Source organism: Mustela lutreola, chromosome 2 (assembly GCF_030435805.1).
Source record: "Mustela lutreola isolate mMusLut2 chromosome 2, mMusLut2.pri, whole genome shotgun sequence".
NCBI classification, from domain to species: Eukaryota; Metazoa; Chordata; class Mammalia; order Carnivora; family Mustelidae; genus Mustela; species Mustela lutreola.
The window spans coordinates 4,791,045-4,815,444 of NC_081291.1; the positions used below are offsets into that span (position 1 = coordinate 4,791,045).

The window sequence follows — 24,400 nt, forward strand, 5'->3', positions numbered from 1 at the left end:
ACCCATATAAGTGGAAAAGAAAATCCTATCACTCTATTTCCAAAAAGATCACCTTGATAAAAAAAAAAAAAATCAGTCATTATCATTGATTCCAGAAAGCCCTTGGCCAGTGAGGAAGTCATCGTGTGACTCTCCACAGCTCTGGGACCAAGCTGAGGCCTGACACTATGCAGGCAAGTTAGGTAGATAGATAAATAAATAAATAAAAGACTCTATGAGAGTCTCACACATAGAGAGTGTGAGAGATGTTATAGTCAAGGCACATACTTGAAATTTGTAAGTGGAAATTCCAAAGACTTAACATTTGAGAAAACTAAGCACTATTGGAATTAAAGATTGGAATTAAAAATGAAATTGGGATGTTAACTTTGTGATAGTTCACCAAAGTACATACTTAAAATATTTGTGCTTGTCTCTCTATACCATACTTTATAAAATACTATGAAAACGCATATACACTTTGATACAGCAATTCCTAATCCAGAAATTTATTCCAAAGAGATGTTTGTATAAAGTACAGACATACCTCACCATACACTCAAGGATGTGTTCCTTATACTATTCTGGTAACAACTTGGAATAAACAATGTTTGTTTACATGAGGGGAGTAGTTGGATAAAACGTTGTGTTTGTTAGAGTAACCCTAGCTACTGTAACAAACCCAAAACTGTCCATGGTTTACTAAAAATAAATTTAATTTTTGTTTGGTTTAGAGTCCAATGCAAATATTTCTGGCCAGTCAGAGCTTTTCCTCTGAATGGTAATTTGGAGACCCAGCTGCCTTCTATCTGGGTAGAGATATCTGGGTGGCTCAGCCATGCTAGTGTCTCAGAGTCTTCTTCAGACTGTGGCAGGAGGGAAGAGTAACAGTGGAGAAGGCATACCCACATTCTAAAAACAGAGGTCTGGCGGTGAGGCACGGGGTATTTGCTTGGGGTCATAGGACCATACCTGGACACAAGGTGAGCTGGGAAATGCAGTCCGTGGTGGGTAAGCTGCCTGCTACTGACAGTTGCATACCGTGGAACTTTGGCTTCCAAGCCAGTCCCTGGCACAGTTAATGCCCATGGGCATAGTGGAAACTACATAGCTGTTCAAAAGCATGAGCTGGGTCTGTATGCACTGACTCGGAAAGTTGCCCCAAACATATCCTCCCCTTAACTTTTTATTATAGAAATATTTAAACATTCAAAAGTAGGGGAAACAGGACAACAGACTCCCATGTACCCATCACCCAGCTTCCACGCTTGACAAATTTTGCTGCTCTTGGTTTGCAAGACCTATTCTGATTTGAAAAAACAAGAGGACAACAGAGTTGTCCTTTCCAGGATGATGGACCTGCTCTGAATCTACAATAGCCACTAGCCGCAAGCGGCTACTGAACGCTTGAAATAAAGCCAGTAGGACCAAATAATGGGATGTTTTGTTTTATTTAATTTCATAGATTTATTTATTTTTTAAAGATTTTTTTTGTCCTTCTAGGTTACTCTTGGAGGTTTTTTTTTTTTTTTTTTTTTAATGATTATTATGTTATGTTAGTCACCATGCAGTACATCACTAGTTTTTGATGTAGTGTTCCAGGATTCATTATTTATGTTTAACACCCAGTACTCAATAGAACACGTGCCCTCCTTAATTTCAGAAAGTGAGAGAGAGCACGTGTGTGCACTCTTGAGCAGGCGGAGGGGCAGAGAGAGTGGGAGAAGCAGACTGCCTGGTCCCAGGACCCCAAGATCACGACCTGAGCTGAAGGTAGATGCTTAACCAACTGAGCCACCCAGGCACCCCAGTTTTCAGAAATTTAAAAGCAAACAGCTGTATATGATTAGTAGCTACTGTTTTGGAGAGCACAGTAGATTGTATATTGCGTGATCTCACTTGCGTTAAGAAAATTGTGTGAATTTATAAATTTATTCCTATTTAATAATACACTTGCATGACTGAGTCTATGAATAGGATTTAGCCTGGAGGGAATTCACTCTAAGCTTTTGACAGTGGTTGCCTCTGGGTGTAAAGATGGGGGACTAAGAGATCTTCACTTTGAATTTTATATACTTCTGCATTGTTTGTTTGAATTTTTTTAAAAAGCAATCATTACCTTTTTTTAAAAAAGACACAAACCAAAAAAAATTTTTTTTTCATCAAAATAAGAATGACCATCTGCTTTTGGTCATTTTCTGTAGACGCAGAGCTGATAGGATTGTTGTGTGAGTAATTCATCAAGGGAGGACTCTCAGGAAACACTTGCAGGAGACTGAGGGGAGCAGGATAGGGAGGAGAGAGAGAAAGTACCTTCCCGGAAGGTGTTTTAGGAGAGTTTTAGCCACACAGCCTGGTCTCACAAGGAGCCTGGAGTGTGCAATGCATCCCAGAGGTTCACCTGCTCAGGGGGAAGGCAGAGACTATGCTGTAACTCACCTGTACCTGTTCCACCAGTGTTTGCCTGGGGGATCCGCATGCCATGCCAGTAAATCAGATGGGGGGTGGTGGGTGCCAAGAATGGCCGCTCTCCCACCCCTTCTTACCGGGCAAGGACTCATGAACTGGTGTAGGACGAATCCCCAGGAGGAGACTGGGTTTTCCCCTTCTCATACCCGCTCCTGCTTTCGTAACTTGCTGCTGTAATCACTGGCACTCGGGGAAATACGGAGACTGGCTGGCTCACGGCCACGTTCAAAGGGATCTGATGGCTTCTCCTTGCTCTGCTGTGGGGCTGGTGGCAGCTGCGGAGCACGTGTTCTGGGAACAGGCCTCCCAGACTGAAGGCAATTAGACCTTGGGCGAGCACCTTCGGCTCTCGGTGTTGTTGTCCGATTAATGGGTATTGCAGTGACCCTCCCCCCGACCTAATGGGTTAGTTGTGAGGATTTGACTCCATGTGCTCTTGTTAAGAGATGGGCTCTGGAGTCATAGTTCCTGGGTTCAAATCTTGGTTCCAGTCCTCACATATTTCAGTAAATTCCCTAAAACTTCAGTTTCTACGAAAATGAGAGTCAGACAGGTTAATTAATCCAACTGGTAGTGCTTCAAGTGGTACCTGGAACATAGCAGGTGCACAACTGTGTCAGTGCTCTCTTTTCTCAGAGAAATCGAAATTATCTGGTTCATACTGGCTGGGCCAAAGCCGTAGTGAGTAGACACAGTCAGGACAGTGACCAGGCCCCCCAGACGCCCTGCCAGCCTTCACCCATTCTGCTTTAACTTCTCTTGCATTCTGACTGATGGTGTGACCTCGGGAAATCTGTGGAAACACTCTTGGACCTCTGTTTTCATATCTGTAAAATGGAGTCCTTGTGTTTACCTTGAGGTAGGGTGACCAACCTCCTGGCTTGTCTTTTACCGGGAGGGGAATTCCCAGGACTCTGGCCTTCCAGTGCTAACACCAGGGAAGTCCTGGGAAAACCGAGGTTACTAGGTCCACCCATCTGGAAGCACTATTGTAGGGCCTTGCAGACAAAGCACGGAAGGAGCCTGGAGCTTGGGAGGCACCAGTGAAACGGAAGCTCTAGTTCTAACTTCAAAAGTCCTTTTGCCCTTTGGAGTCTCTTTATGCTTGGGTCAATTAGGTGATCATCCATTAAGTTGTTTGGCTCATAACTGAGGAGCATGTGTCTGTCTCAGGGGGATTGTTGAAGGGGTTTCCTGGCTTCTTGCCCTTGAAGTGGCCACCAGAGGGCACCAGGGAGCACCCAAGTCAAGTTCCACCTCCTCTGCCCACAATCCTCCAGGACTCCCACCACCCTCAGCTCAAAGCCCAAATCCTCTTGGAGACCTCTAAGGCCCTACACGACCTGCTCCATCCCCTCCATGCCCTGCCCTCCTCCCTCTCTTCGCCTTGCTCTCTTTGTTCTGACCACACACCCCTCCTTGCTGCTCTTCTAATACCTCAGGTCCAGTCCTGCCCCAGGGCCTTTGCATGAGCTATGTCCTCTGCTTGGGATGCTCTTGCCCTACATATATACTTGGCTCTCTCCCTCATCTTCTTTATGTTTCAGCTCATGAGTCATCTCAGTGACTACCCTATTTTTGACATCGTATCCCCTACCCTCTACTCTCCAGGTTATTAGCTCTGTGAAGATGGGGAATTTTGTGTGTCTTGTTCCACTTCTGAATCCACAGTGCCTAGAATAGTGTCTAATGTATAGAAGGTGTTTGTATTTATCAGAGTTATCCAGAGAAGCAGAACCAATAGGAAGGATACATATAGATTAAAAAATTTGTCATAAGGAATTGGTTCATGCAATTCGGGAGGCTGGCAAGTCCTAAGATCTTTGCAGTGACATGCAAAGTTCTTGAGACCAGAAAGAATTGGGGGAACTGAGCAAAGGTGAGCATGGCTGGTGGGACAAGGTAGGAGATGAGCTGAGAGGTTGGTCGGTGCCAAGTCACACAGACCTGGCTTGAGATTCTGGTTTGGGGTGGGTTTGAGTTGTGAGCGATTGAGCCAGAGGAAGAGGGTGACGGGAAACTCAGATGAAAGGCAGGAAGTTTGCAAAGAACAGCATTGCCTCTGCAGATGAAAGAGGAAACTGTTAGTGAGAAGAGATACAACTAAGATGTCCTGCAGGGAAAGGAAACAAGGCATGTTGTAAGAAGGTTTTGCAGCATTCTATGAAGTGCTTTCTTACTCTATCAGTCGACGCTGGCGTTCACTCCTTTTTCTTTCACATCCCATACCCAGTCCATTGGCAAATACTGTTAGCATCACCTTCGGAAGAAACCCCCAATCTTGTGTCTTCCACAGCTCCCAGAAGGATTGCAGCCACCATCCCGGCTTACCTGGATGGGAGCAGGTGTCTCCTGCCTGGTCATCCTGCCCCTCTACAGTTCATCTCCCAGCCAGGGGCCACAGGACCCTGTTAAAACCCCAGTCCAGCTCTGTCCTGTCTGTGCTCAGACACCTCATGGCTCCCACCACTCTCTGTAGAAAGCCAAGGCGTGCCAGCACTCTAGCAGATCTAACATGATTTGTCTGTGTCCAGGCCTCCCATTTCCCCCTTCCCACTGTGTTCTAGCCACATCGACCTCCTTGTCATGCCACCAAACTCTTGGCTTGGTCTTGCCCCTTCATGCTGTTTCCTCTGCTCTAGGTTCCTTCACAGCTCACTCACCTCCCTCTGATCTTTGTTCTAATAATAGCATCTCAGCAAGGTCTTCATTATTGAGCACCGACTGTGTACTGGGCACTGTTGTATGCACTCAGCACACAGCAGTGAATGACAGACACAAATCCTTGCCTTCCAGGAGCTCAAAGTCCATCAGGACAACAGACTTAATCAATCACAGATGCTGTTTTTTTTTTCTTTTTTAAACAAAGAATTGTTTTAGAAATTGTCTGAAAATTAATTTCATTTCCAGCCAGATTTACCTCTTCCTGGAGAGCAGTAGTAAAAATCACTCACTCCAATGAGTGGAGATGCCACTCACCGGCTGTGTGTCCTTGGACAAGTTACTTAACCTCACCGAGCCTCAGTTGTCCACATCTGTGTAATGGGAATTGTATGAGTAAACATACTAAGGCTGCTCTAGCCAATAAACAAACTTGGTAGCGTCACACAACAAAAACATTACCTTGCGGGTCTGGAGATCAGAAGTCCAAAGTGGGTCCCATTGGGCTAAAATCAAGGTGTCCGCAGGGCTGTGTTCTTTTCAAGAGGTTCTGCAGGATAATCTGTCTTTTTGCCTTTTCCAGCCTCTAGAGGCCTCCTGGATTCCTTGCCTTGTGTTCCTCCTTCTCCACTTTCAAAGCTGGCAATGACTGGCCAGGTCGTTCTCACGTTGTGTCACTTTGCCTCTGCTGGCTTCGCCTTCTGTTTATAAGGACCTTTGTGATTACTTTGGCCCCACCTGGTTAATCCAGAATAATCTCTTCATCTTAGGATCAGCTGATCGCCAATCTTTTTTTAAAAAAATTTTTATTTTTTAAATTTCTTTTCAGTGTTCCAGAATTCATTGTTTATGCACCACACCCAGTGCTCCATGCAATCCGTGCCCTCCTCAGTACCCACCACCAGGCTTACCCATCCCCCCCCAAAAAAAAAACCCCTCAGCTTGTTTCTCAGAGTCCACAGTCTCTCATGGTTGGTCTCCCCCTCTGGTTTCCCCCAACTCCCTTCTCCTCTCCATCTCCCCATGTCCTCCATGTTATTTCCTTATGCTCCACAAGCAAGTGAAACCATATGATAACTGACTCTCTCTGCTTGACTTATTTCATTCAGCATAATCTCCTCCAGTCCCGTCCATGTTGCTACAAAAGTTGGGTATTCATCCTTTCTGATGGAGGCATCATACTCCATAGTGTATATGGACCACATCTTCCTTATCCATTCGTCCGTTGAAGGGCATGTTGGTTCTTTCCGCAGTTTGGCGACTGTGCCTGCTGCTGCTGTGAACATTGGGGTGCAAATGGCCAGCTCATTGCCAATCTTAATTCCATCTGAAACCTTAGTGCTCCCTTGCCACGTACCATACCATATTCGTAGGTTCCGGGGATTAGGATGTGGTCATCTACCAAGGGGCTATTATTCTGATGACCACAGGAATGATAATATCAAATAAGTCTCTTCCCAGGCACCTAGAAGCCTGCCTCCATGTCTGGCTTTGTCTTTCCAGAGCTCACAGTGTGGCGGGAGAAATGATCATTAAAAAGCTAATCATGGGACACCTGCGAGGCTCAGTGGGTTGGGCCTCTGCCTTCAGCTCAGGTCATGATCTCAGGGTCCTGGGATCGAGCCCCGCGTTGGGCTCTCTGCTCTGTGGGGAGCCTGCTTCCTCTTTTCTCTTTCTGCCTGCCTCTCTGCCTACTTGTGATCTCTGTCTGTCAAATAAACAAAACAATAACAAAAAAATCTAATCGTATAAATAATAGAACAACTGTAATTATGGTAGTTGTCATAGAGGAGGAGCTCAGGAAACCTTGGGAGCGTCAAGGGAGGTGTTTTGGAGGAAATGACAGTTAAGCAAGACCTAAGGAGAGAATAGGAATGGGTCAGGCAAAGCAGAGGTCAAGGGAATAGCATATGCCAGGGCCCTGAGGTGGGAAGTCTGGAAATGGAACTACCATGAGATGAGAGGCTTAAAGATGTGGGGTCTTGTCACTGGGGCCTCATGGGTCCTGTTAAGTGGTTTGGGTTTTAATTCTGAGTGTGATACTGTAGGCAGTACAGTGTAGGAGCACTGTAGGCAGGGGTGGGGGTAGATGATCAAATTTGTATTCAGAGATGACTACTATGTGGAGAAAAGATTGGAGGGGACAATGGAGGATTTAAGGATGTAGAATCCAGAGGAAGGTCTATGGGGATGGAGAAAAGCAGGTAGATGCCAAATGCTACTTGTTTATTGGCTAGAGCAGCCTTAGTATGTATACTCATATAATTCCCATTACACAGATGTGGACAACTGAGGCTCGGTGAGGTTAAGTAACTTGTCCAAGGACACATAGCCAGTGAGTGGCATCTCCACTCATTGGAGTGAGTGATTTTTACTACTGCTCTCCAGGAAGAGGTAAATCTAGCTGGAAATGAAATTAATTTTCAGACAATTTCTAAAACAATTCTTTGTTTAAAAAAGAAAAAAAACAGCATCTGTGATTGATTAAGTCTATTGTCCTGATGGACTTTGAGCTCCTGGAAGGCAAGGATTTGTGTCTGTCATTCACTGCTGTGTGCTGAGTGCATACAACAGTGCCCAGTACACAGTCGGTGCTCAATAATGAAGACCTTGCTGAGATGCTATTATTAGAACAAAGACCAGAGGGAGGTGAGTGAGCTGTGAAGGTACCTTGAGCAGAGGAAACAGCATGAAGGGGCAAGACAATGCCAAGAGGTTTGGTGGCATTACAAGGAGGTCGGTGTGGTTAGAACACAGTGGGAAGGGGGAAATGGGAGGCCTGGACACAGACAAATCATGTTAGATCTGCTAGAGTGCTGGCACGCCTTGGCTTTCTACAGAGAGGAGATGTCAGTCATATCAGATTAAGGAACATCCTACTCCAGAAGGATCTCATCCATGCTGAGGTCTTAACTACATTTAAAAAGACCCTACTTCCAAATAAAGTTGCATTCTCAGGGGCCAGGGTTTAGGGCGTCAGCATATTTGGGGGTGGGGCACAGTTCAGCCCAGAATAGTCCTCTTCATGCTCTCATGCTGCCTTCCCCTTGAAGCCCACCCTGGAGCTCTAACCTGACCTCTTCCTTCTGTACTGTCCAGATGTGAATGAGTGTCTGGATACCACCACGTGCCCAGCCTACGCAACCTGCACCAACACTTTGGATAGTTACTACTGCACTTGCAAACGAGGTTTTCTGTCCAGCAACGGACTGACGCAGTTCAGGGGCCCAGGAGTGACGTGCAAAGGTAAGTACGCACCCCCTCAAAACCCGCCAGCATGTTATATGGGAATCAGGTGGAAGCTGGCTGGGTAGTGGATGTGGATGTAGGTACTTTTTCCCCAAACATTTTTTTTCTCCCCATCTCCCTTAACCTTCTTTTCTTTCTTAAATTTTTAAAATTTAAATTCAATTATCCAACACACAGTACATCATTGTTCTCTTTCTTTTTCTATGACAATGATTCCTGCTCACTCAACGTTCCAACAATTCAGAGCTAGCTTTAGGATGAAAATGAAAGTAAAAACCGTGTTGTTTGTCAATATCCAGAAATAACCACTGATTTCCTTTTGGGTAACCTCCTTTTGGTTGTCTTTCCATGCAGAAAACAAGACTCTCTAACATTCACTGAGTGCCAGGTCCCCTGTGAAGGGCTTTCTATGCATTTTTACATTAAACTGAGTTCAGGCATCTCTACCATGATGATCTATACCATACAGAGGAGGAAACTGCTTGGGGTATTGGAATGACTCATTCACAGTCGTGCGGTTGAACTGACCTCCAGACCCATCTTTCCGACTCTAACAGCAATTTCTGCATCATATCACCTAGTTGTGAGGTGTTGGGGAAACATATTTACCCTCTGTAAGCCTCAATGTTTCCCTCTGTAGAATGGGTTTATAAGACTACCCACCTTGAAGGATAGTTGGGAAAATTAAATGCAGTCATGTGTATGCAGTGCTAGGTACAGTACAAGAGGTACTACCGATGTAAATAGCATAAATTGAAATAATCCACAGAATGAGCAAAGTTCTTTGTTTGCATTTTTATGTTTGGATCACAGTTCTTCCCTTGACAGTCAAGATCTGACTGTGTCTCTGAATAAGACCAGGGGTTGGCAAACTTTTTTGTGCAAGGGGCCAAAGAGTAAATGTTTTGGAGGTTGCAAGCCGAATGATCTCTCATGACTACTTAATGCTCCAGTTGTAGTGAGAAAGCAGCCATAGGCGATACACGAATGAATGGGTGTGGTTTTGTTCCAACAAAACTTTATTTATACAAACAGGTGGTGGTAGACTGATTTGACCCATGAGCTGTACTTCGCTGGGCTCTGAAAAAGAGAATTCATTTCTATTGTTGTAGTATCCAGAGGGTTCCCAAATCTTTCTTTACCTTTGGGTTACAGTTCGTGGGTTATTTGGTAAGCTTCAATAGTCCTGATGGGCCCTGGTTTCAAAATTTGGGTTGAAACCAACATTCTCTGTCTAGAAATTTATGACTACTACGGCAAGGATTTCATCTCCTTTATGTCTCTGACCCTCCTATAGGGCCTGATATCTTGTGAATATCCAATAGATACTTGTTGAATGAAGGAACATGTTACCTCCTTCTTTATGTCAACTACAGATTTAGTCAGCCTTAATTGGTTGTTTCTAATGTTTTACTGTGTTAGATAAAGGCGTGATGAACATTCCTGTGGTCTGATCTTGATGTATAGGGGCAGCTCCAGATTTCTGTCTAGGAGAGGCACAGTTTTCTGGGAGGGGCTGTAAGAGACTTGCCTTGCAGCTGTATTTGCACGACAAGTATATAGCAAGGGTTTAGGATGACTTGGCAGATCCGGGCTGAAGGAAACTTGTGCTGGACCACATCATGATACCATAACTGGACAATTTTATGGGTCCTCAAATGAGTAAATTGTTCTATGTGGCTTTGAAAATTATTCTTTTTTTTAAAAAAAGACTTTTTTATTTACTTGTCAAAAAAGTGTGTGTGTGTGTGAGAGAGAGAGAGAGAATACACATAAGCAGGAGGAGTGGCAACCAGACACAGAAATAGGCTCCCCACTGAGCAGAAAGTCTGATGTGGGACTGGATCCCAAGACTCTGAGATCCTGACCTGAGCCAAAGGCAGCCACTTAACTGACTGAGCCACCCAGGTGCCCTAAATTGTTATTTTACAATCTACTGCTGGGTAGCAGAACACCTGCAAATTTAGAACATGAAAATAAGGGCAACCATTTATTTTGTTCATGAATGTCTCTGTCATCTGGGTTGAGTTTGGTGAGTGTGGCTTGTCTCTGTTCCATGCAGTGTCAGTTGAGTTGGCTCTAGTGGGGGCTAGAGGATCCACTTTAAAGAGAGCACACTCACACGGCTGGTAGCTGGTGCTGGCCTCCAGCTGGCTGCTTCACCAGGGCTGTGGGCTGGGGATCCTGGTTCTTCACCATGTGAGCTGCTTTTTTCATGGCTGCTTGGGCTTCCTCACAGTATGGTGGTCAAATTCCAAGAGAAGAAGGAGGGAATGCATGGTGTCTTTATGACTTAGAATCACTACCCTCACAATCACAGCATGCTTAGATCCAAGGGGAGGGAATAGAGACCCCATTGCTTTCTGTAAGGAATACAAATTCATATGGAATGAAGGGCATATGGCATGGAAGACATAATTTCTGCCATCTTTGAAAATACAATCTGCTACACAAGATGAGGCAAATTTGTAACTCCAACTCTTTCTGTGTCCAGATATAGATGAATGTTCGCAAAGCTCCTCAAAATGTGGTCCCCACTCAGTCTGCAGAAACCTTCTGGGGAGGTACAAGTGCAGCTGTTTCCCCGGTTTCTCTTCTCCCACTGGAAATGACTGGATCCCAGGATATCCAGGTCATTTCTCCTGCACAGGTAATGCTCTTGGGCATGGGTCTTTGGTGAACAGTGATCACTTGAGTTGGAGACATGCATCTCTCACATTAGACACACCATCTTCGTTCTGCCCACTCTCCTTTACTGCTCCTCAGACATCAATGAGTGCCTCTCCGGTGGCATCAGCCCGGAGCATGCGGAGTGTGTCAACTCCTTGGGAAGCTATGATTGCAGCTGCCAGAGTGGATTCCTCTCTCACAACTCCACCTGTGAATGTATAGAGAACCTGTTGTGCTCTAGATGCCCTCCTCCCCAAACCTCCATATTAAATCAGTCATCATATCTTGGGGAATTTACCTGTTAAATATGTCTTAAATCTCTCTATTCTTCCCTGTCCTCGTTCTGGGATTCCCTGATATTTTACCAGCTGCCTCACTGGGCTTTCTCTTCCTCCAGTCTTGTCCTTCAAATCCATCCTCCAACTGTAGCCAGAATGTTCTCACAAGATGCAAGGGCTCTGTCTTCCTGAGTGTGGTGCAGTACTACTGTTGTCCATGCTCATTTGGAGGGAGGGTGACCCTGTCAAGCAAGGTACGGAGTGATCAAGCCCTTATCACATCCCCTTGGCTTGTACTGAGAGATGTTTGAAGTCCTCTCTGATTTTTCTGATCCACTTGTAGCAGTTAGCTATAGCTGAGTAACAAATCACCCTGAAATTCAGTGACTAGAGACTAACACCATGTATTTGACTTTCTATTCTGTGCACTGGAAGTTTAGGTTGGGCTCTGCTGGTCAGTTCCTTGGGTCTCTGTTGGGCTTCTTATGTATCTGTGGTCAGCTGAGGGTCAGTTTGCTCATCTCAGCTGGGCTGCCTCGCATGCCAGGGGAATGATCTGGGATGTGCCATCTTTCTTCTACTTTGTCTCTCATTCTTGTTAGGCGAGTCTAGTGCTTGTTCATATGGAGGAAGCAAGGATCCCAAAGAATGAGCAGAAGCAAAGAACTTCTCTAGAAGTCTACATATGGAACTGGCACCAAATCACTTCTGCTGCATTCTTTTGGCCAGCGGAAGTCAAAGGCCAGCTAGATTCAAGGAGTGGGGACACAAGCTCCACATCTTAAAGAGGAGTGGCAATAAGTCACATTGCACGGCACCATCTGCACCCCATGGTGTAGCCATGGGGAGAGTAAAGAAGGACGGCCACGTCTATGGTCATTACTCTTGGGAGCTATTTTCCACTCTCCTCTTACATACATTGGGCCAGGATTTATTCTCACGGCCATGCCTAACTGCAAGGGAGAAGAGGGGGAAGGGGAGAACATGCACGGCAAGTGTGTTTTCAGACTCCTGTTCTCATTTCTTTATCCACTTTGACTTGGGTTTTCATTTCCACTGATCAGATGTGGATGAATGTGCTGATCCCGGAATTTGCCCAGAGCATGCGACTTGCCACAACAGTCCTGGAAGCTACTCTTGTGTCTGCAACCTAGGGTTTGAATCTAGCAGTGGCAACAGGAACATCCAGGGCCCAGGAGAGATATGTGAAGGTAGGTGGGAGAGTTCTGTTGGGGAACAAGATCCAAGTCCATTGGCCAAGACAGGCCTGGTAGGGAAAAGGTCTGCATGAGTCTGGGCTGAGCTCAAAGCTCTCCTCTGCTAAGCTGAAGCCAACAATCACTCCTTCCTTCCTTCATTCATTCATTTACTCTTTCACTCATCAGCAAATACTTCAGGAGCACCTTCTGTATGCTGAGCACTATTCTAGGGATGGTGGATACAGCAGTGACCAGCAGAGGCAAAATTATTTGCTCTCCTGGAACTCATCATCCAGCGTTGGGAGAGATAGATAGCAATAGAAATCATGAACATAGAGTGTGCCAGGAATAGTTTAAGGAGATAAAGAAGGCAGGAAAGTGGACAGGGAGTGCTGAGGATGGGGGTCTACATCGAATAGGGTGGTAAGGAATGGCTATGCTGAGAAGTTGATATTTGAGGAAAAATGTGAGGGTGTGAGGGACTGAGATATTGGGTATCTGGGGAAAGGTGTTCCAGGAGGAGGAAACAGCAGGTACGGAAGCCGGGAGTCAGAATCCCAGCCAAGGTGTTGTGCTTTTCCACTTAAGTGCTCGCTGTCTTCCCAACAACCTGATGGTATCAGTATATTTTATACCCATTTTACAGATGAGGAAACTGAACCTCCATTGTGCTGGAACAGCTTTCCCACAGTCAAATAGATAGGAAGCAGGGGAGTCCGGATCTGAATGCTGCCAAATGTGACTGCACACCCTGTGCTCTAACCATGATGCTATTCTGCCTTCATGTGAGGCTGCCACCTCCAGCAACCCAGGGGGCTTGTCTAGGGCCGGCATCGACTTAACCCCCAAGTTCCCAGACTCTGACTCATGACAGCCTGGGAAGCGGTCCTCTAACAAGTCCAGAACCAGACAGAGCCTGATTTTAAATCCTGGGTTGACTTTCGCAGGCTATGCAGTAACAGTGAAGCCTCAGTTTCCTTATCTGGAAAACGGAAATAATGTTGGTGTGCACCTCACGGGGGCTGCCGGCAGCATTTTCTGAGCAGGTGCATGTAGGATCTCCCTCGGCACCTGTCACAAAAATCTCAACATGTCACCAGTTAATTTTTTATTTTAGTTAGCAAATATTTAGCTCAGGCTTGCTATTCTCTGGGCTCTTTTCTGGGGCTTTCTCAGACATCACCTTATTTAATGCTCCAAACAACCCAGTGGGGTGAGTATTGTCCCTGTCCCCATCTGACAGATGATGGTGCTGAGATGCACAGAGGTGAATTATCTTGTCCACGCATTAGTCAGCTCTGGGTCGCTGGAACAAAATGCTGCAGATGGGGCAGTTTCAACAACTGAGATTTCTTTTCTCTCTGTTCTGGAGGCTGGAAGTCTGAGATCATGGTCAGTCAGAGAGGGCTTTCTTCCTGGCTTCTGGATGACCGCCTTCATGCTGTGTCCTCAGTGAGCTCTGGTGTCTCTTCCTCTTCTTTGAAGGGCATCGATCCCATCTTAAGATCTCCTCTTAACCTCATCATCTTGCAAAGGCCCCATGTCCAAACACCACAGAGTGTTAGGGCTTTAACATTTGAATTCAGTGTGCAGGGTAGTGAGTAATTTGGTGCACAGCTCCCAGTAACACACAGACTATAGGGACAAAGCCAGGTTTTGAGGCCAGGCTGTCTGCACCCTCCACCCCTCCACTCAGACACTTCTTAATCATTGTTACTGATAACATAGTGATTCCTTGAAAAGGAATTGAGATTTCTGAATGAAAGAGAGGCCAGTGAGTTCCAGGCTGAGGGAGCAGAGAATAAACCTTCATGAACCTACAGGTAACCAGTGAATCTGAATCAGGAATTATGACGGGATTAGACAAGCAAGAGAAGCTTGGTGAGGTTCGGTGAGACCAGACTCTTGGGGTCTCCTGTGTTCTGAGGAGGAGTTTGGATTTTTATCCCATGCCGCAGAGAGCCTCGTCAGGAGGCTGTGTGAGTCACAGACCTGCCTCTTTGCCCTTCCTTTCAGCAGAGTTTGGGAGGGTGTGAGCAGAGCCCAGGAGCTTCACTGGCTCGGGTCTGGGTGGGGTTGTGCTCTGCGAGGCCCTAGGCATTCTTCATTCTTTTGACTTAGACTGGTTTTCTGCCTAGATGTGGACGAATGCGCCAGGAACTCAACTCTTTGCGGCCTGGATTCCATCTGTATCAACACCCTGGGAAAATACAATTGCTCCTGTCTGCCTGGGTTCTTTTCACCTGCTGTTTGGACCCCTGAGACTGTGGAGGATTTCAGATGTGTAGGTAATGCTCCCAGACATGCCGGCACTTTCCACAGATGGCAAACCACCCTGAAAAGTATGGCTTACAAACAAGGGTCTGTGCTTGCTCGTGATCCTGTGGACTGAAAAATGGTCTTTCTGCATCACTAGGATGGAGACCAGGTCCAAAATGGACTCCCTTACGTGGCTAGTAGTTGGTGCTGGTGTCTGGCTGGGAGCTCAGCTGGCCCCCTGAGTTTCCCTCGTGGGCCCATCCTCGTGGATTCTTGGGCTTCCTCAGAGCATGGCAGCTGGTTTCCCAGAAGGGAAGCTGCAAGGGGAAGGAAGCAGAAACTGGGATCTTGTAAGACCTGGGCTTGAAAGTCCCAGAATGTTGCTTCTGCCACGTTCTCCTGGCCAACGTCCTGGGGCCAGGTTAGATGCCATTGAAGGGGAAATTAACTCCCCATCTCACTGGAGGAACAAGACCTGCACACAGGAAACGGAGGCACCGATGGTGGTCGTCTTTGGCGGATCTACTCTACGAAGGAACATGTCTTATGTTCTTTGAGCTTCCCCCTTCCCAGGGCAATAATGTGCTTCTTTTCATTAAAAATGTTCTTGTTTTCATTCACTGATCTTCACCAGCTGCTGACGTTGATAGAGGGAGAGCAACAGAGAGGCAAATCTGAGAGGGACCGTAGAGAGAAACTGGTACAGCATTCCAGGCTGCTAGGCATCTTCTCAGGACCCCTTGACACTCAGACTATCACTGCTCCTAATTGTTTTACCTACTCAGTAATTTTCACTTTGCATGAAGGACGGGTTCCTCAGCCAAAACAGTTTCGAAAACCACACAGCTAGTCCAGCTCCATATGCAAAATGTAAATTTCACTTGTGCTATTTTTTAAGGGCTATTTCTGATGATCACGATGATGATGATGATGTTCAGTTAGCCAACATATAGCACATCATTAGTTTTTGACGTAGTGTTCAATGATTGATTAGTTGCATATGGAGTTGCTGTGGGCACTGTTTCCTTTTTTAAAAAAGATTTTATTCACTTGAGATAAAGAGAGAGAGTATAAGTGGAGGGGAGAGGCAGAGGGAGGAGCAGGCTCCCTGCTAAGCCTGGAGCGGGATGTGGGGCTTGATCCTAAGACCCTGGGATCATGACCTAAGCCGAAGGTAGACACTTAACCAACTGAGCCACCCAGGGGCCCCCCATATGTGCTATTTCTGATGAGTGTTCACCTAGCAGACACTTACATGTGTCTGTCAGTGGGGAGATCCCTATTAAAAGAAGGGCACTCTTTGGTTAGAGATATTTTCTGTGACATCAAGAGGAAAACCGCTTCCCTGGACCTTCCACCTCTGGGTCGTTCTCCTGTCCTTTGAGATCTCCAAATGAGTCTACTCATATCATAAGGACTTCTCCCAATGCTCCATGGTAATGCCCGGTATAACACACCATGTACTTGCACAGGCTGCTAATGGATTTTGTGTATTTATTCCTCCTGTTTTGTGAATTGACAGAGGAATATGAAAACTGTTGTCCTTACCTTCCTCCTGCTTATTTATTCCTGGGACATTCTATTGCATATATCTCTATGGCTCAGAAACTCCCAGAGGGAGAGGTAGCCCCACAGTGCCACAGTGACCTGGCGAGACGCTATATGGTAGGCCAGGATTCCTCAATTCTGGTGCTACTAACATTTTGGGCTAGATAGTTCTTTGTGGTGGGAGGCAGTCCTGGGAAGTGCAGGATGTTTGGCAGTATCTGTGGCTTCTACCTACCACATCACCCCCTACCCCCAGCCCAGTCACGACAACCAAAGATATCTCCAGACAATGCCCAATGTCCCCTAGCAGGGGTAGAGGGGACACACTGCCCTCAGCTGAGAATCACCAGCTTAACACTAACAGAAATTTCTTACTCTCATTACTACCCAATATAGACATACCTGGCCAGTGGTCAGCTTTTCTCCACACCATTTCCTTGCATCTGTTGGTTCTCATATCACTTTTGGCTTTGGAATCTCTGTTTCAGCCAGTGGTGGGAAAGAGAGGAAGCACACATGCTTTGCAACCACCTTGGCCCAGAAGTGACAAATGTCATATCTGCTCTTATTCTAAACATGAAAACTGGTCACATGGCCCCACCTAGATGCAGAGGGTTCTGGGAAATGTAGTGCCTGCTTGGGCTACCATTTTTTAGGGATAAATCTATGCATTGGAAGTATGGCTTTTGTAGGATCACTAGCCAACTCTGCCTCATGCCCATTCTCTATGCTATAGATGTTGATGAGTGCCTCCATATGTGCCCTTCCAATGCAACATGCACCAACACGCCTGGGAGCTACTTTTGCACCTGCTCTCCTGGCTTTGCACCAAGTAATGGAAAGCTGAGCTTCACAGAACAAGGAGTCCATTGTAGAGGTGAGAAGAGGATTTGCTGAACATCCCTGGAAAGAAGTATCTCCTGGTTCTTCTGGGTTGTTTGATATTCTCAAGTTCTTTGCAGATATTGATGAATGCTCCCAAGGTCCATCACCATGTGGCCCCAATTCTGTCTGCACCAATGCCTTGGGCTCCTACAGCTGTAGCTGCATTGGAGGCTTTCAACCCAATCCTGAAGGCTCCTTGAACTTCAGCTGCAAAAGTAATCATCTCTTTGTATCTCTTGGCAATGGAATATGTCTTGGTTTGGCTGCAAAATCCTTAACCTACTCAAACTCTGGATCTTTCTCTTACCTTTACCTCATCTACAATTCTCTCTTTTCCAAGGTATTCATTCACTCATTGATTAATTTACTCATTCAATAAATTATTCTTGGAACATCTATTAGTCAAACAGCCCCTGCACTAGTCATTGATGATTCAGTCCTGGATGTGATGGACATGATATTTGCCTTCATGTAGTTTATAGTCTAGGGAAAGAAGTAGAGAGTTCACACATTATTATTTAATAAGAACAATGAGTGTGACTCCCCAAAAAATCATAGTATGATTCATAATGAGTAATGAGATTTGATATACTCTGGGCAAGTAACATTTAAATTGAAGTTTGATGGAAGGGTAGGAATTATCTAGATGAAGAGTGGAGAGCTCAGTGTGACGGTTATGGCATGTGCAAAGGCCCTGAGGCTAACATAGAGTCAGGACCAGGGGAAATGGCATTAGGTGCACCTGAGGACATGGGCAGAGGTCAGATCCTGCAGGAACTGGTGAGCCACATGAGGAATTTCGGAGATTTTTTTTTCCTCCTGAAAACAATAGGGAAGTGAATGGTTTAAATTTTTTGAAATTGTGCATGACTTGGTACATTAAAAATAGAGGCATCTTACCTGGAGGCAATGAAGTATAATAGTAAAAGGAATACATTCAAGGTCCTTGCCAACATGAAAGCTAGAATATCATCAGTGCCATTGTGTTTTCCACATGCTCCTTCCCCCATTAGAGCTCCCTTAGTCCTCCCAGAAGGGACTATTTGGAAATTTGTGTTTATAATTCCCCAACTTGAAAAAAAATGCCTCCCATGTATGCACTTCTCAACAATATGTCCCTTAGTTTTGTTTGCTTTGCAGTATTATAAAAAATGGCCTCATGCACTGGGTGGTCTTTGGCAACCTGCTCTTTCCACTCAGTCTCCTGCTTTTCAGTGTCCCTGATGTTTCAATGTGTGGCTGTCATATAATCTGGTAATGGATGGATTTGAAGCAGAGGATCATTAAATCAGACTTGTCTTTTAATCATAGCGTGCTGTGGTTGAGTTTTAACTTGTTTGCTTTTGTTTTCTTCCTAGGGATCCCCTTCAAGTGTAAAGAAGATGTAATACCCAACAATCAACAAGTCCAGCTCTGCCAAGTGGGAGCAGTAGTGGAGCCTGAACATGTAAGTATTTTTAAGGTTCCTAGCTCTTGAGTTTCCTAAAAGAACTTCTAGAAGTTCCTAGAAGGTCCCTAGAAGCCACTCAGGTGGGATGTTGTTTCTCAGTTTTAACAAAGGCCAAAATAATGGTGACCTAAATTGTATAACAGTTTATTTCTTTCCTTGTAAACAATCTGAGTGTCAGCTGTGGAGAGTTGATGGGATGGCTCCTTAAATGCTCTGCCATCATCAATACAAGCCTCCCACTCTGTGGCCCAAGATGGCTGCCCCAGCCCCTGCCATCACATCTGCATTCCAGCTGGTGGGCAGTGGGGAGGGCAAAGTGAAAGGCATAGTTCTTCTCTTTAACAGTATAACCCAGTATCACTTCTGTTTATATCTGGCTTCAAGGAAAGCTGAGAAGGGAGGACATTGGCCTATCTAAAACTTGGGAGTTCCTTCACTAAAAGAAGAAAGGATGTTGGAGTCTCATTACCAGTGAGGGTACTGGTGCTGTGTGGTTAGGATGTCGGGGGGTGATGCACAGCCCCTGGCCCAGGCAAAGAGGAATTTGGATGTCCTGATTCTCCAACAAAGTTGTTCCAGAAACTCGAGCCTCCACGAGCATTTTAAGGAATTGATGTCACAATTTTCAAGATGAGCTTGTAAATTAGCTTGGGAATTCCCATGCACTTGGGACCATTGCTGTTGTTTTTTGAAAAGAGTGTGGTGAAATGCACCTAAAACGTCACCATTCTAACACTTCATTTTTTATTTAAAAAAAATTTTATGTGTTCATCTAGCCAGCATAGAGTACATCATAAATTTTGTTGCAGTGCAATTAATATACTACAATGGTGTGCAATCATCACTTCTAGCCCTCAAACATTTTCATCCCCTCAAAGGAAACTGTATCCCCAACAACATTGTCCTCCAGTGCCCCCTGGAGGAACTAACCCCTGGTAGACACTGATATGCTCTCTGTGTCCATCCATTGTTCTATTCTGCATATTTCATACAAATGTAATCATACAGTACATGGTTTTTGGTGTGTGCATGGCTTCTCTCACTGAGTATGATTTTTCCAAGGCTCATCCACATTGTAGCAGGTGTCAATGCTTTATTCCTCTTTGTGGCTGAATCATAATCAATTTGGACCACTGGATTTTTTTTTTCCATACATTCCCCCATCTTTGACCCTCCCAAGTAGTTTTGCTGTTTCTTTGCATTTGTTTCTTTTATTCTTATTCATTGAAGAGAAAGCTTCCGTGGCTCCAATTCTGCTCAAATGGTGAGTTTCTGTTTTTCTGAGAATTCTAGAGCCTCCTGACACCTTAGGAGTTTAGGACCACCCTTATGGTAGACTGGGTGGCCACTGGGTGCTTCGCATGCTGGGGCATCGACGGGTCAGTGCTCACTCGTGCTCTTCCTCTGGGGCCCAGGGTTCCTTCTGCACATTAATGAATGCCACCTTCAGTGTTCTGGACGATGCCTGTGAAAACAGGACAGCCGAGGTCTCTCTGAAGGTAACAAGAAAGTCTTCGTAATCAGGTTTGAGCTTCAGACATCTTAGGGGACACATGGGGTACAGAAAGTCCTCTTTATAATTAATGGGCCAAGTTATCCTGTAATTTATTACAGTTATAAGGTTTTAAAATGTAGCATGCAGTCAGGTTGCCCTTCTCTGTCCAGTTTTATGAATTTTATTACGTAAATGGATCTGTGTAATCACCACCACCATCAGAATATGGAGCAGTTCCTTTTCCTTCCCAAACTCTCCCTGGGGCTTCCCCTGCCCTTTCTTTTTTTCTTTTTCTTTTCTTTTTTTTTTTTTTTTTTAGATTTTATTTTTATTTATTTGACAGAGAGAGAGACACACACAGCAAGAGAGGGAATGCACGCAGGCGGAGTGGGAGAGGGAGAAGGTTTCCTGCTGAGCAGGAAGCCCAATGCCGCTGGATCCTAGGACCCTGGGATCATGACCTGAGCAGGAGACAGACGCTTAGCGACTGAGTCACCCAGGCACCCCAGGGGCTTCCCCTTTATTGTCAGATCCTTCCTCCAGCACCAGCCCCAGTAAATCTCTGTCATGAGAGTCTTGTCTTTTCAAGAATAGTATATAAATGGAATCATACGGGGTGTGGCCCCTTCCTCCCTCTTTCTTTCTTACTTTCTTTCTTTCTGTCTCTCTCCCTCCCTCTTTCTTTCTTTCTTTTTTTCTTTATTTATTTGGGGAGGGAGAGAGAGAGAGCATGAGCAGGGGAGAGAGCCAGAAGGAGAGGAAGAAGCAGAGGGAGAGGGAGAAGCAGGCTCCCCACTGAGCAGGGAGGCCCCGGTGAGGCTTGATTCCAGGCCCCTGGATCATGACCTGAGCTGAAGGCAGGCGTCTCATTTTCCGAACCACCCAGGTGCCCCAGGATGTGGCTTCTATCACTCAGCATAATGCCTTTGAGGTTCATCAAGGTTTTGATCAATAGTTCCAATTCTTTTTTTTTTTTTTCCAACTCTTATTTTTGTATAACTGTTCGTGACATCATCTATAGTCACAGCATTGTGTAACCACCACCTCCATCCTCCCAAAAGGAAGCTCGTACCCCCAAACTAGCTGGTCCTCACCCCTCCCTCCCCCAGCCCCTGGCAACCACCAGTCTGGTTCTGACTTGGTAGACGTACCTGTTCTGGGTATGTTGTAAAAAAGGAGTCCTACAAGATGTGGTCTTTTGTGTCTGGCTTCTAACTCTAAGTGTAACATTTTCAAGGTTCATGCCCAGTGAAGCACACATGGGTGCTTCATTTCTTTTTATGGCCAACTACTAGCCTGCTTTTTGGAGGTACCATGGTTTATCTATTCATCTGGGAAGGACAGCTGAGCTGTTTCCACGAGACCAACATCTCCTCTTTCCCCTGACCCCACCTCAGCTTTGGGCAATAATCAGGAGAACTGCTGTAAACATTCGCACACAGTTTGCATGTCTGTGTGTCTGTCCGGTGGAGGCAGTGTGTGTCCCTGATTTTTCATTTCTCCGGGGTAAATACCTAGAGATGGGATTACTTGGCCATTACAATGATAGGTTTTAAAACCTAGTTTTTTTTAAGACTTCAGGTTGGACTCAAAGCTGTTGTTAGTTTATCAATAAATTTGGTTGGTTTTGTACCAAAATCAGAATAATACTTGCATTTGTAATTTGATTTTAAATTTTAAATAATAATAAACTATTTAAATTAATTAATAATAAATTATTGATTTATTGGTAAAACATACTTATTCATCAAGTGTACATTCATTCATAGGGTTTTCAGATTAAATTTCCATAGATTAATCATTTTTTACAAATTTAATTAGGTTCCCTCCATTTTATTTATTTTTTAAAGATCTTATTTATTTATTTGACAGAGAGAGATCACAAGTAGACAGAGAGGCAGGCAGAGAGAGGGGGAAGCAGGCTCCCCACTGAGCAGAGAGCCCAATGTGGGGCTCAATCCCAGGACCCTGGGATCATGACCTGAGCTGAAGACAGAGGCTTTAACCCACTGAGCCACCCAGGTGCCCCTGTTCCCTTCATTTTATACTATGCTTACAAATATTCTTATTTCCCTCCAAATTTCAAATACCTAATGAGAAAGATTTACTAACCTAAAAGGCAAAGTTATATGCTTTCATATATCCAATGTATCAAATACATAAATACATAAATCAAATGTATAAATGTACTAATTCAGATTTTTTAAATGTTCAAAACCATTTATCAACAGCTGTGTTCTCTTACAGTGTTCATATTGAATACACATTTATCACACATCTAATCGCTTTGGGCAGTGAAATCATGTGGTTAATCAGTTAGCTTCTCTAACGTGTTGAATTGTTCCAAACCCTTTCAAAACCATTTTCCAGGGGCACCTGGGTGGCTCAGTGGATTAAGCCTCTGTCTTCAGCTCAGGTCATGATCTCAGGGTCCTGGGATTGAATCCCCCATTGGGCTCTCTGCTTGGCAGGGAGCCTGCTTCCTTCTCTCTGTCTCTCTGCCTGCCTCTCCGCCTGCTTGTGATCTTTGTCTGTCAAATAAATTAATAAAACCTTAAAAAAAAAAAAGTTTTCCAGAATGCCAAAGATCACTTTCTAAAGTGAACACAAGAGTGTTAACCCCGTGGAGTCTAAGTTTGCCTACCGATTTTTTTTTTTTTTTACCTCCCCAAGGAAATAAAACAGCCGTTCCCAGCTAAGAATAGATCTCACATTTCAAAGGGAGTTTAATGAGGTTTCCTCAGCCACAGAATTGAGGACCGCATTTTTTTTTTAAACGGATTCAACGCCCACAAGAACTTTTTATTTATAAGATTTTAAAAAATATTTTATTAACATATAATGTATTATTAGCCCCAGGGGAACAGGTCTGTGAATCTCCAGGTTTACACACTTCACAGCGCTCACGATAGCACATACCCTCCCCAAGGTCCATTGAGGACCACATTTTTGCAGGATGATTCTACCTGAGATTTTTCTCTGCGTTGGTGGGGAGGATCCTTACACTCATGCCTTGCAACTGGGATACGGTTACAGAACTCAGCGCGTCCTGTTTCTTCAGAAAGAACAACTCTCAAGTTGTACCATCATCCACTTTTTACTGAAGTTCTTTTCATGTTTTTAAAAAAGATTTATTTATTAATTTTAGAGATTGTGAGAGAGAGAGAGAGAGGGAGAAAGAGAGGGGGATGGTCAAGGGAGACAGACAGACAGAATCTCAAGCAGACTCCCTACTGAGTGTGGAGCCCAATGCAGGGGTGGACCCCACGACCCTGAGATTGTGACCTGAGCCGATATCAAGAGTTGGATCCTTAACTGACAGAGCCACCCAGATGCCCCTCTTTTCATGTTTTTATTGTCCAGTTTGGATAGATAGAAATTGGTATTCCTACCAGGATTTCAGTTAATTTCCTTCCCATCTGTCTGGAGTCAATTACTTTCTTCTTTGTATATATTAAGTCATGAGTGCTTTTCATATTTTTGTTTTGATGGGGCCAGAGTCACATTGTAGAAGTCCACTTACTGACAATCAGTAAACAGAATAGTATCAACATGAATATTAATATTGTTATTGCTATTCCTTCCTTTATTCCTCCCTAGACATAATCAATGGAGGAATATTGATCATAGACATAATCGATGGAGGACCATCCAGTGGTTAACATTTGGATGTGTATCTTTCCATATCCTTCCACTCTATGAATGCCACACACACACACACACACACACACACACACTGAAGCCATTCAGTGAACACCTACTAGAAGGATTCAGCCTCTGATACCAGCCTGCCAAGGTTCAAGTCTTAGTTCTGCCACCTCCTAGATGTGTGTCCTGTCTCCCCATCCAAAAATGGACACAATAGTCTCTACTTCACAGATATCTTCCTAATATTAACATGTGTAAGACACAATACCTGACTTATAGTATTGATTACTTTTTATGTCTATGAGCCAGAAACAATAATATCATAAGTACAACCATTTTAATGAAAGTACTTTTTTTCTCAGTGAAATGAGATACTATATACATTATATATATAATTTTATGTATATATGTATATATATACAGTGTATTTCAGTGTATGTATATATATACAATGTATTTCTATATATATATATACACACACATACACATTGTATGTATACAATGTGTATATGTTTATATATACAATGTGTATATGTGTATATATACAATTTGTATATGTGTATATATACAATGTGTGTGTGTGTGTATACACATACACACAATTTTTAAG

The 24,400-nt window shown here is 44.5% G+C and overlaps 1 protein-coding gene across 3 annotated transcripts in view; it reads left to right on the forward strand.

The window, feature by feature from the left end:
- The window catches only part of ADGRE1 (adhesion G protein-coupled receptor E1), a 47,465-nt gene that overhangs the window by 4,358 nt on the left and 18,707 nt on the right, over positions 1–24,400 (forward strand). For all 3 annotated transcript variants that reach the window (XR_009350565.1, XM_059159704.1, XM_059159705.1), the window contains exons 3-10: positions 8,209–8,355; positions 10,853–11,008; positions 12,371–12,517; positions 14,644–14,793; positions 17,049–17,189; positions 17,275–17,412; positions 18,556–18,644; positions 20,063–20,146. Coding sequence is in view for 2 of the 3 variants with exons in the window: in XM_059159704.1 (XP_059015687.1) it covers positions 8,209–8,355; positions 10,853–11,008; positions 12,371–12,517; positions 14,644–14,793; positions 17,049–17,189; positions 17,275–17,412; positions 18,556–18,644; positions 20,063–20,146 (1,052 nt within the window). In the remaining variant the exon portion in view is untranslated. The remainder of the gene's footprint in view (positions 1–8,208; positions 8,356–10,852; positions 11,009–12,370; positions 12,518–14,643; positions 14,794–17,048; positions 17,190–17,274; positions 17,413–18,555; positions 18,645–20,062; positions 20,147–24,400) is intronic.